The sequence below is a fragment of the Eleginops maclovinus genome, chromosome 4 (assembly GCF_036324505.1).
Source record: "Eleginops maclovinus isolate JMC-PN-2008 ecotype Puerto Natales chromosome 4, JC_Emac_rtc_rv5, whole genome shotgun sequence".
Lineage (NCBI taxonomy): Eukaryota > Metazoa > Chordata > Actinopteri > Perciformes > Eleginopidae > Eleginops > Eleginops maclovinus.
Genome location: NC_086352.1, coordinates 2,567,174 through 2,580,369, shown reverse-complemented (window position 1 = coordinate 2,580,369; position 13,196 = coordinate 2,567,174). Strand labels below are relative to the sequence as shown.

General features: G+C 44.7%; 1 protein-coding gene across 1 annotated transcript in view; it reads right to left on the bottom strand.

Moving 5' to 3' along the window:
• Window positions 1–13,196, bottom strand: part of LOC134862710 (voltage-dependent T-type calcium channel subunit alpha-1I-like) — a 225,623-nt gene that overhangs the window by 88,378 nt on the left and 124,049 nt on the right. The window contains 3 exon segments of the mRNA XM_063880729.1: window positions 4,788–4,880; window positions 5,748–6,090; window positions 12,894–13,053. Of these exon segments, the coding sequence (XP_063736799.1) occupies window positions 4,788–4,880; window positions 5,748–6,090; window positions 12,894–13,053 (596 nt within the window).

The window sequence follows — 13,196 nt, the reverse complement described above, 5'->3', positions numbered from 1 at the left end:
AGAATCAGGTTTGTTTTCAATCTCAGGAAAACCAACATTTGATTTGAGGGAATGGACAATTTCACTGCTGCAGAACTTCAGATGTTATTCCCGGTGCCAGAGTATTTCCACAAACTTCCATCATTTGGTTTTATAGGGGGAGGGTACCCATGCTCACACGCCTCCAAATAGTTCAGACGGTTTCAACGTTCTCTAAATGTTTCCGACAGAAAGTGAAGCCAAACGTCTCTGGGGTCATCTCTTTTTTTGCATGAAGCTCTAGATAAGATTTAAAGGGTTAGGAATCGACTAAACCCTAAGAATTGTTCAGGTTTGATTTCTGTCTAAGACACCAAAAACACATCAGCTGTTCAATGATCAGGGCTGAACGTTAATACCCAGTAAGTGAGGTCACCGTCGAATCGAAAGACCCATCACCCCCCGCGGCTCTGTAACAAATGCAGGTTACGGCTGGCATTTACAGACCTTCATTTCCCAGGGCCAAAGCGTTTCCCATGCAAAGCCTTTAATTCCTCTGAGTCCTTGTGTCTAAGCTGCTCTACATGACGGTAATCAGCGTACAGTGACTCTCAAAATCTCTCCATTTCTATCTCACTTCTCTCCTCTGTCTCTCCGGCTGTCCCAGTCTCTCTCATCACCGTTTTCATCTCTTCTTGCGCTCCCTCTGTTATCTCTCACCCCTCTCAGCTCCTCAACTCAATTCATCACACTTAATCTGCATGAACGCTACGTGAGGGAAATTGTCAAACTGCTAAACACAAGCCATTCTCTCGGTCCGTCCGTCTCCAAGCTCAGTGTCGTGCAGCAATAAAGGAAACATAATTAAAATCTCGTCATCTGTCTGATAAGCACGAGAGAGAATACGAACAGAACTTTTAACTCGTGAACCGTAATGCTTTAAATCACTTTCCTCCGCTAAATCTGTTTGGGAGACAAGCGCCGAGACATGCTGTAACAAAGCCGACAAGATCCCGACTGTCAAACCACTGCGGGGAGAAAAGACTGATGTTCAGCAGCAGCAGCAGCGGGGACAAAGAGTCTGCAACACCATAAGCATGATTAAATACAGAGTATTCATCTCCAGATACATCAACAGTGATTGATCTGCCTCCTCTTTTAGATCCTGTTCAAGGCTTTAGAGGAGTTTCAGTTTGTGCAATTAAGTCGGTTTTGATTTAATTGAGTGACTGGCAAATTAAACATCTTGTAATTGAACCGAATAATTGTTAACATATGTTTCTAAAATACCAAAAGGAAGAAGTATGACATTTCTGAAATGCATAGTTAAGTTTTTGTTAAGTGAATATTTTCTCTTTATGGTATGATTCAAACAAGATAGATAGAGTCGGAGGATGAAACCCTCTTTGTTAGTCACACACATGCACACAGCAGAGCACACACAGTGAAATGTGTCCTCTGCATTTAACCCATCCTAGTACTAGGAGCAGTGGGCAGCTATTGTGCAGCGCCCGGGGAGCAATGGGGAGGGGGGATTGGAGGTGTCCGGTGCCTTGCTCAAGGGCACCACAGCAGGGCCTAGGACCTCTCCAAGTAGCAGTCCACTTTCTATATTTCAAGTCTGTTTGGGGACTTGAACCGGCAACCCTGAGCCACTGCTGGACAAATATTGAACAAGATTTGAACTCGTAGGATACTGATGGAAGTTCACTTTAATATCTCACTACAAACCCTAACCCTAACTCTGCCCAAAACAGCCCTTTTTTTTTAAAGCATTTTTAAACCCAACATTTTAGTCACTGCATTAAAAATATCAAGAGTGTTAATGTGTCCATGTGTCACAAATAGGGGGCGCTAAATGGCAAAATGCACCTGTGGGCCTCTTCTCATTGCAATGGCCCTGTTCTGCTTTTGGGGATTTTCCCTTTCATGTGTTATTGAGGTGTTAGTGCATGTAAATGGTCTACAAAGGCTAAAATCCCTGTGTTTCCTCCAGAGGGAGTCACACACCGTGCAAATAGATGTGTTGTGCAACACTCATCAACTTGCCTCTACCTAACTCTGCAGAGTTACTTTGTAGAGTTAGGTAGAGGCAAGAGAGCATTAAATGTAAAGGGTTGGGAGACGTAATGTTTGACATAGTGTTGAAGCTGTGATCAGTGTGTGCTCGGAGGACATGCTGAGGGATTCGCTCTCATTAATACCATTTCATTTGAGATCAAAGAGGGAGACCAACATGTGGTTGCTTCCTCTCCCCCCTCCTCGAATCCTCTCGTGATTTCATGCCGACATCACAACCCTCCACTCCTGATTCCTTCTCTTCATTGATCCTTCCTCCTGTTTTCCCACCCCCTCTCCGTCACCCTCACTCTTCACATCACTCACCATATTCCTCCGTCTTCCCCTCGATTTCCTCTTCAATTTCATCATCCTTTTCACATCTCTTACTCTGCGCCGACTCTTACTCCCGTCCTCCCTTCCTCCTCACTGTACCCCTCCCCACTGATGTTCTCACATCAAAAGACAACCATAATATCACAAATCATCTGTGGCGAGGCAATCTTCAAATATCTGGAAAAATGCATGTGCGTAAATGATTTTCCATTGGTGTGTGTGTGTGTGTGTGTGTCAATAAGTGTGTTTCATGGAACTAGTAGGCATTTCTCAAGTCTAGTAGAACGCAATTTGTAGGTTTGATGACTTTCACAATGTCCTGCCTGTCAAACACATTGACCTGGTAGCATAGCAAAACACAAGCTATACACTATGTAGATATAAGGCAGAATCAAGTTGCAAATAGTCTGTTTTTCCTCTGGTGAAATTAGAAGTTAAAGGCAGCTTAGGAGGCTTTCACAGACCCGGTTCCACTTGGGAAGCTGGTCTTGACTGCGACTCATATGTACCGTGCTGTGAAAGGATCTTGCCTTCCTCGTGGAGATGGTTGAACCATATCCTGGCTCAAAAAGGTTGGACGTAGCTCCCCATTGACATCAGGACAGCATGTCCATGGGCAGATGTTTACAGTAACATGCATTACCCAGAAGCCAATGCAGGTTCTGGTCCCAGTTCTTGTCATCTCACGCTTTGACTGGCTCAACTCTCTCCTGGCTGTCTGGTATCATCAGACCTCTGCAGCTAATCCAGAATGCAGCAGCTGGTCTTTCACCTACCAAAGTTGCCTCCCAGTGCACCGCTCCTCCGCTCGCTTCACTGGCTGCAAGAATAAGCTTCAAGACTACTGGTACTGGCCTACCATGCTGTCAATGGATCAGGTCCTTCCTACATCCAGAGAGCATGGTTAAACCACACACTCAAGGACGTGCACCTCGCTCTGCATCGGCCAATCGGCTGGTGGTTGGTCTTACCTACCTGCAGGAGTCTTGCTTTTGAGTTTGTATCTTCATGGTTGAATGCACTGATTGTAAAACAGCTAAATGAAATGTAATTTATAATCTGAACAGTGAATATGAACTGTTACAATCAAACTGGAGATACAGGGTCCCGCGATGTATTCAATTTAGACTGAAGCACTCCTTTGGGCACCAGTCAATCCTCAAATTAAATACAGAGCTAAATCCCAGGACTAATGTAGGACAGAGGGTCTTTGATCATGTTTCTCTCAGTGATCCTGATGTGATGTTGGATGTTTGTTCCTCTTGTATCGTGGCCAAGTATCTATCATTGTTAGATGTTGCAAATGGAGCTGCTGTGATGCAACATTTCAGACTTAATCTGACAATAAATGATGATCCTATCGGCCCCAAAATACAATGCAAAGCAGGGATCATGCATTGGTTTGTATGGAGTTGGGATGGGTGTTCAGCCCATCCTTGCAATTTATTCAACAGATGTTTGTTTTACATGTCTCTGATATCATGTTATTGTTCCTCTCTACAGGCCTCTGCAATCTGCCCCCCACCCCAGGGACAAATCAAGTGGTTTGAATAACATTTGAATTGAATATACTTTAGCTCAGGGCTAGAGAATGGTGGCTTCTGTTTCGAGGATTTGATTTATGATGGCACAGCCTGATACCCACTGCAGGGCCTGGAGGATAGGTCAAAACATCACTTAACATCAATGGGAACACTCACACAGCTTTACTGTGGGGTGAGATCTGGATCGGTGTTTGTGTGCAAGTGTTTCCGCGTGACTGAGAATAATGAGTAGGGTGACAGACGCATGATTGATGCTCAGCGAGAAAGGGGAGATAAAATGAAGGTAGGAAAAGTATTAATGAAGGGAGGTGGTGGAGATAAAAGGAAAGAGGGGAAAGAAGGGAGGCAGAGAGGGGTGAAGGACGAAGGGATGGAAGGGCAAGTTAGCATGGATTGATAGATGGCAGGAAACGATAAGAAAGATAGGGTGGCAGGGAAAGATGAGTGACAGATGTGGAGGGTAATGCAAGAAGAAATGAAGGGGTGAGGAGCGAAGGGACGGTCGTTGATGACAGAGGAGAGACTGAGCTTGTGTCTGAATCTGAAGGCAGGCAATTAAAAGTGTAATAAAAAACACAAGACAGCCCCCGGGTTAAGGAAGTAACCGGGACTGGCAGTCACGCTGCATTATGATAACACACACACACACACACACTTTCTCTGACAGGCTAAGAAGGAAACATACAGCGGGGAATACTCGGCAATGCTTGCACACAAACGCCTGTGCACCCATCGCACCGCATATACGGAGTCAGAAGCTAAAGAATGGGAATCCAAAAGTTTGAACAGCACAAAAGGAGGATTCTGCAGAGCTCAACTGTGTGTGTGTGTGTGTGTGTGTGTGTGTGTGCGTGCGTGTGTGTGTGTGCAGTACATTAGAGTGTGACTTACAATAATCAGCAGGATGAAGTAGATGAAGTTGTAGAAGGAGTGAGCATCCATCACGTAGTACATGATCTCCACCCAGCCCTCCAGAGTGATCACCTGCAGTCAGGAGGAGGAGAGGTGTATCCACAGAATGTGTGTATTTGCTATTGCAACTGTGTGAATAACAGACTCATGTAGCTGTCCCAAAGAGGATGCATGTTTCCCCAAATGTCTCATAACAACATACTGGACAATACTAAGCTTCAATACCAACTGAACCTGGTTAGTGTTTAACTTTCACTTCTGGAGGTCAGATCGTCTGTTTGTCAGACACGTGCATAACCAAGAACAAAAGGATATAAGCTTACCACAAATCTATGTGTATACTGGTTTATGTTCTGTGAAGACAATATCTATAACATGTGTTTTAATAGCCAAACTATTTTATTGTTTGACCAACACTGAAGATTGTTGTCTTTGTAAGGCTCACCATCAAACACAGTGAAGCCACAAGCTGAAACATGTTGGTGTTACAAAGTTTAAACTGAAAGTTCTGTTTGGGTTTTGATGCATAATAAGCATTTTCTCTACTTCATGCACCTTCAAAGTATGTTAAGTTGTGACAGAAACTCCCAAAGCTGTTGTAAAATGAACTTTTGGAGCTTCACGAGCATCAGTAAAAAATGATCTACGAAAAATATTCAAAAATGAAAAGCAGGACGTACAGAACTAGGGAGCTTAGTTTAAAAACGGATCATACAAGGTGAAAAATAACTAGGACATAAGACCAGGACGATCAGCAAAACGTGGAGCGTAACAGGATGGTCTAGAGGTGTTTCTTAAAAACTGAGAGTGATGCAGAGCCAGTGGAGTGAGGGAAGGATGGGGCTGATCGGAGCTTAAAATCTCAGACTTACTTCGAACATCGGAGCTTCCTTTATTAATTAACCATGAAATCTGCTAGGTATTTACCAAAGCTCTCACCTGAAAGATGACAATCCAGGCGAAGGCGATGTTGTCGAAGTTGATGGCCCCTTTGTGTGGGTTGCTGAGGCCAGTGTGACAGCGGGTGTAGTACTGGTTCCAGTTCACGCAGAGTCCGGCCACACTGATGCTGCCATTGGCCAGCGGCTCGGGGCTCAGGCCCAGCGACTGGCGGTACAGAGCGTCGTCTTTGTCCAGACAGCACGTCCTGCCGCCCTCGCGCCGGGCCGGGACGTCGGAGCAGGACATGATGCCGTTATCGATGGGCAGCGAGCAGATGAAGGGCCGCTCGTCATCCTCGTCAGCCATGTAGTAGGGCCGGGGGAGGCGGATGCCCCTGTTGCTGGGGGTGGGAAGAGAGAAAGAGGTGAGTACAATACAGTACGTAACTAGAGGACCTTAGCAGCTGTCCAGGGTTTTGCTGGGAACCCGGACAGGACTCCGTTGCAGTAGTCCAGGCGGGAGGTGATGAAGGCGTCTGTGAGTTGTTCTGCCGCAGAGTCGGAGAGTAATGGCCGGCGTCGGGAGATGTTTATGAGGTGAAAGAAGGCTGATTTTGTAACTGATTTGACACGGTTCTGGAATGAAAGGGGTGGAGTCTAACATCCCGCCCAGGTTGCGGACCTCAGAGGATGGTGAGATGGTGGAGCCGTCAACAGTGAGGAGGAGATCCCCCAACCTTCCCAAGCAGGAATAGAGCTTGAAAGCATCATCATGTTACCCATCCCAACCTCTGAAGCTAAATCAATTAGCCGAGGAGAAGTTAGCTTCCCACTGACTGCTAACAGCTGACGCAACACTGCCAATTTCATCATGGATTTGTGAAAGGATAAAGGGTTAACACAGTTCTTAGAATATTCAGAACAGTGGTTTTGATTATATGTATTATATATTGCAGTGACAACCTTAAGCATTACTATTGAACCCAACCTAACCTCCTATTAGTCGTTAGCTCCGTTAGTTGGCCGAGTACGATTCTGCTGCTCATTGGTTGCTGACAGCTAACAGCTAGCAGCTAACGTAAACTAGCTCTCATGCCAATGTAAACATTGATTTGAACACAAACACAAATAATCCCAGTAAGGACTAAGCATTCCATTAAAGAAGGCGTAATGAAAATACATGTATACAATACGACTCAATGAAAGGGCCTTTTGCTTACATTTACAGTGGTTGACAGACTTCTTTGTCTAGTTTTAAACTGTGACTCATGATGAAGGTCATGCAACAGAACTGTGACTGTAAATCGAGGCAATCAGTAAAATACTGAAATCAATTTTTGAGCCTGGCTGGTGCAGAGAGGCCATAAATAGAGTTATGCAATGTGTGTGTGTGTGTGTGTGTGTGTGTGTGTATGGGGGGGCATTAATGCTATTTTCTTTGGGAATTTCACACAGAATAAAGCCACTTGTCCTTCATGGCTGAACATTTGTGTGGCGTGAGATACAAACTGAAAGCAAAAAATATGTAATGATGCAGTCAGAGACACGAGTGGCTGAGAGGACGGGGAGAGAGATGATTATGTTTGTAATGGTAGGAGTGGAAGAAATTGACGGCAGGGACACAGAGAGCGGCAGACGGGTTGAGATGTGTTAACCATGACACGTGTGTGACGGGGTTCTGTACGCCGTGCAGAAACCACTGCCTGGTTCTTCTGTGGTGTGTCTGGCATTGTTGGCTTTATGCTACACATATACTGCATGGCTGTCAGTCAGAGACAGCTGTCTAATGGGATGCTCAGTGTAGCAAATCTAATGTGGCATCTATTTATAGTCTTCTTCTTCTGCAAACGTTAGTAAAGCAAACTGTCGATCACATTAAACGCTGAAAATCTGTCCTCTGTTAAAACAACTAGCAGTTCAGTTTGTTGTGATTGTGTTGCTGCGATATTCTTCGGACTACTGACATGTTTATCATCTCTTTAAAGTAGAGACTCTACATACTGATATACACCTGAACATCAGCAGGAGAGGACTCTTTAAAGTAGAGACTCTACATACTGATATACACCTGAACATCAGCAGGAGAGGACTCTTTAAAGTAGAGACACTACATACTGATATACACCTGAACATCAGCAGGAGAGGACTCTTTAAAGTAGAGACACTACATACTGATATACACCTGAACATCAGCAGGAGAGGACTCTTTAAAGTAGAGACTCTACATACTGATATACACCTGAACATCAGCAGGAGAGGACTCTTTAAAGTAGAGACACTACATACTGATATACACCTGAACATCAGCAGGAGAGGACTCTTTAAAGTAGAGACACTACATACTGATATACACCTGAACATCAGCAGGAGAGGACTCTTTAAAGTAGAGACACTACATACTGATATACACCTGAACATCAGCAGGAGAGGACTCTTTAAAGTAGAGACTCTACATACTGATATACACCTGAACATCAGCAGGAGAGGACTCTTTAAAGTAGAGACGCTACATACTGATATACACCTGAACATCAGCAGGAGAGGACTCTTTAAAGTAGAGACTCTACATACTGATATACACTTGAACATCAGCAGGAGAGGACTCTTTAAAGTAGAGACGCTACATACTGATATACACCTGAACATCAGCAGGAGAGGACTCTTTAAAGTAGAGACACTGCATACTGATATACACCTGAACATCAGCAGGAGAGGACTCTTTAAAGTAGAGACACTACATACTGATATACACCTGAACATCAGCAGGAGAGGACTCTTTAAAGTAGAGACTCTACATACTGATATACACCTGAACATCAGCAGGAGAGGACTCTTTAAAGTAGAGACACTACATATTGATATACACCTGAACATCAGCAGGAGAGGACTCTTTAAAGTAGAGACACTACATACTGATATACACCTGAACATCAGCAGGAGAGGACTCTTTAAAGTAGAGATGCAAAATGAATAAAAGGTTAAGGAAAGGCAGGAAAAGGAAGAAGGGAAATCAGCACTACATCTATAATAGTTAAAGAGAAAGGCCGGGGGAAGAAATACAAATGAGAGTAATATCTGAGTCTCAGCAGAAGGAGAGAGGAAGCGTTTCTGCCATTACAAAAAGAGCAAGGTAGGCGCTGAAGACGGAGAAGAGCACGGCGCTGTGTGATCTCACTCTAATCTGAGAGGGCTGCTATTTAAAGGGCAGAGCGGAGAAAGGGATACAGATGATCGCAGACGTTAGCTAGCAATTACAGCTGACCTGGTATTTGAGAGAAGCGCCGCTGTGAGTACTGGCCTCTCTCTCACTGCGTCTACGGCTTTGTGTCTCCGTCCCTGACTCTGCTTTGTGCTCTTATGAATAAAAGCTATTATCTAGCCCACAACTTCTAGACAACTTTTTATCATACATTGTCTGGATGCTTCTGACCAGGGCTCTACTTACTCTTCTTTTTTCCCATCAACAACTTTACCTAAATGTTCCACAAGCACGTAAAAGGAAGCATTTGAATATGAGTTTAATAACAGCACAGTTAGAGCTGTCACTATTTCCCCTCATGTTTGGTTTTGATCAGTGCGTTCAGATTTAAATGAGGATGTTCTATCATATATTAAAGAAAGTCTGTTTTGTGTTCACACCACACAAAGAGGATGGAAGACAGCGTCTCTTAACAAACAATAACAACCTCACAAATGTCCAAATGGACCAATCAGAATCGAGGATTCAACCAAGCTGTGTAATAACATATGCTACAGTTATCATTTAAACTGCAGCGATCAGTTTTCAATAGTGAATAAGTTACTGTTTGGCCCTGAGTGTCCACGTACTTCCTCAACTCTTTTTACCCACCCCCCTGCACCTGACGGGGATAGAACCAGCAGCAGCAGCAGCAGCTCTAACAGCTCAGCTCATTATCAGACTGGCCTTCGGCGGTGTGTTTCCTGTATACCGAGGTGATTACGCTCCCCAGCAGAGGGTGTCAGACAGAAAGCAGTCATCTCACACCTGAGCAGACGTTGGACTCCCGACAGCACTAAAGGTTTGTGATGTATAACTCCAGCTTTTGTTCCTCTGGGGGTCAGATTTACACGCGTCACGCATCAGCTTGGTGGCAATAAACAAGCTTATGAGCATGTTTGGGGACTGAAATGATCTGAGGTGGGTCAGGGCATCCCGTGATTACATCCTCCCTCGCTGTCTCATCTCTGAATGGGTTGCCATGGCAAAGTCTCTCTTCATCAGATCATTATTTCCTCTCTGGGCTCGGCTGTGTGGACTGCGGTCCAGCCCACTCCTCTGTGCAGCCAAACTGGACTAATCAAACGCTTGGCAGCGGATCCGGTCTCCCCGGGCTCCCGCTCTCCAATCCCAGTTATTGTGTGTTCACAGTGGTATTAGCTGTGCTCTTCGTCCTAGAGGTATTTGGGAACAAACAAGAACAGCTCCGTCTCCTGGTTCTGATTGTTTTACCTGGATAGAGTCGTCCTTATTCATCACACTGACGTTCAAGATCAGAAATCACTTTGCAAATGCCGTGCACCATAAAAGCAGTCTTAGCTGCTCAGGTGAGAAGACAACAATCAGACTTCAAAACATTCATGTCAAAAGGGAATTCTTCTTATTTCTATCTGAGGTGTGAAGGTGCAGGGACACTGGTTCCCTGGAAATATGAATATGCGAGTGTGCATTCAGAGGAATATTCCTAGAAACTTCACATCACCACACCCCCCCCCCTACCCTCCACGAGCTCCACTGGCTCCCATCAAACACGGCATGGACTTTAAAATCTCACTTTTCACTTTCACAACCTTGCCCCACCCTACCTCTATGACTTCATCCAACGACGCACTCCTCAGGTCTGCTGACGCTTACCTACTGAAGCCCATCAGAACCAAGCTCCGGACCTGGGGCGACAGGGGAGCCAAAACCCCCCTCAGAACTCACCTTTTCACTCTCGCCTTCAACTCCTAATCCTCTGACCCTTAGCTTAGCACTCCTTTTTGTTGCCGTCATGTTTCTTTACTTGCTTGCTAAGTTTTTTGAGCACCAGGAAAAGCGCTTTATAAATAACATGTATTATTATAGTGATTATAAGAAAGCACACATCAGAGGGAAGTGGAAACCCTATTTAATTAGTCCACTTCCAAGTAATTGATTCCAGTTAACCACTATAACCTTCAACCATCTATAGTATATGCGGGGTATATTATATTTCACAATAGAGCAGTTTATTCAGGGAAGTTCCAACAAGTATTTCAACTCAACACGCTCAAACTCAAAGGATTGTATCCTCTCTATATCAAATTACATTGAGGATAAAGAAGTCGCAGGTTGCTATTCAGGTCTGCTATGATAATGTTTAACTGTCCCCTTGCTTTTCCAAAGATCACTTCATGTAATTGACTTCCTTTTATGCATGGTCAGGGTTTTGCCGAGGACTCAAGAAAGTAAGGAGTCGATCAGATGAGGAGTTCTAGAAGAGCGTGGTCCAAACATGGCGGACACTATAGCCATTGGAAATGTGAGAAATAAAGACAAGGCTGTGCTGGATTGAACATCAACAGTCCAGTATTTATTTATAGCGCCTCCATTATTAGGGTCTCTTCTTATAAATACCTTAGAGTGCACATCGAGAACTGTCCTTCCTCGAATGCTAATGTGGAAAGTCTTTGTTCTGCAGCCTACAGCAGAGAGGACTTTATAAAGAAGACTCCACGGTGTAGCAAAACGTCTTTCATCGCTCAATTCGAGGTACGGTATTATCTTTAGAGAATTGTCATGGTGTATTCTGCAAAACTATTTCAAATGCTTGTTCTTGAGATTTGAAAAAAGTTGTCAAAGTGCAGTTTTGGTATAAAAAGGAATAAGCCTTACAGCACATCACCTCAATTCATCAAGTTGTCTTGCAGAAGGACTGTGCGCTTCGTGGAGTGTGAGAATATAATCAAAACCAGCTGTGTGAAATCAAAAGATGCACAATTTAACGGTTAGAAGTTGAAGGATATTGACATCTGTTGCTTCTGCCTCTGTGCACAAACACATGCAGTCTGACACACAAACACCCCTAACAACTGAGAGGCACAAACAAGAGAGAGTGTACGGGCCTTTGCCGTCTTTTGATTCTGAAGCGACATGACGGGAGAGTAATTGAATTTCTGACACTTCCACCAAAACAAACAGCCCACAGCCACCGAGATACGCACCATTATTCCATGGAAAGGCCATGCAACACTACAGCAACAATAAGGCTCTCACACATGCAGGAAAACAAGATTTCACCCCGAAGAAAGGGAAGGAGGACAAGCAAAACGGTGAACACGTTAAAGAAGTGCCTCCTGTTGTCAAACGGTTACAGGTTATGGGTAGCACGGACATAAACGAGAGTCTCCTGCTTTACATTATCAGCTCTGCAAAGCCTAAGAGTGTGTGCACCCGTTTTTGATTGTGCACACCTAAATGTGCATCCCTGTAAGTGTGTGTTTTAGGGAGTTGGTTGATGATGAGGACATGACACAAAGGAAGAGTCTTCCACTTGGAAGAGCAGCTTCCCTGATGAGACAACAGGGGGCGCATTAGGTTTAATTCAGCACTACATTTTTTGGTCCCATGGCACAGTTCTGGGCTTTGACGTGGGACACTTAAAATAGTCCTTCATTCGAGGGGACGTCCCTTAAAAAAAGCAACTCTTATAGAAACAACAAGTGGACATGTTGGACTTGGTGACATTTGGCTGCTGTTTGCATGGTAAGCCTTGTCTCCTTTCTACCCTAACCACCATCATTTGTTAACCTTTACAAAACCTTATTTTTAACCCATGCAACAGCTGCACCACACACACACACACACACACACACACACACACACACACACACACACACACACACACACACACACACACACATAAAGCATGTGTTTGTGTAAATCCGTGCATGTTTACGTTACTATGTCCCATCAGGAGCAGCAGTGGCTCAGTCTGTAGGGACTTGGCTTGGGAACTAACGGGTCAGCGGTTCAAGTCTCAATCGGACCAAAAATACAGAGTGTGTGTCCATGACCCCCCCTCGATCCTTTATACCATTACATGCAGACAGGACACACATCTTCAAGCTGAAGACATATCTTGGCTTCGGCTCAACAGCCCACAGATCCTCCACCCCCCTCTCATGCTTTTTTCCCACACACTGATATACAGTTGGGACTCACAGGGTGAAGTTCTCCTCGGGGTAGCAGCGGTTCCTAAGCAGCCCCGCCCACAGCTGCACGCCGATGATGCCGAAGATGAAGAAGACGAAGAAGCAGAGGAGGAGGACGTTCCCCAGCATGGGCAGCGTGTCCAGCAGCAGGTTCACCAGGATGCGCATACCTGTGGAGACGAACAGGAACACACTTACATCAGGACACAGGACATAGAACCCTTAACCCCTGAGCATCACATACGTAACCTCAGTTCTGAGTGTTCCTGAAGTGACTCAAACAGTAGCATTTACTATTATTAAAGAGCCCCGA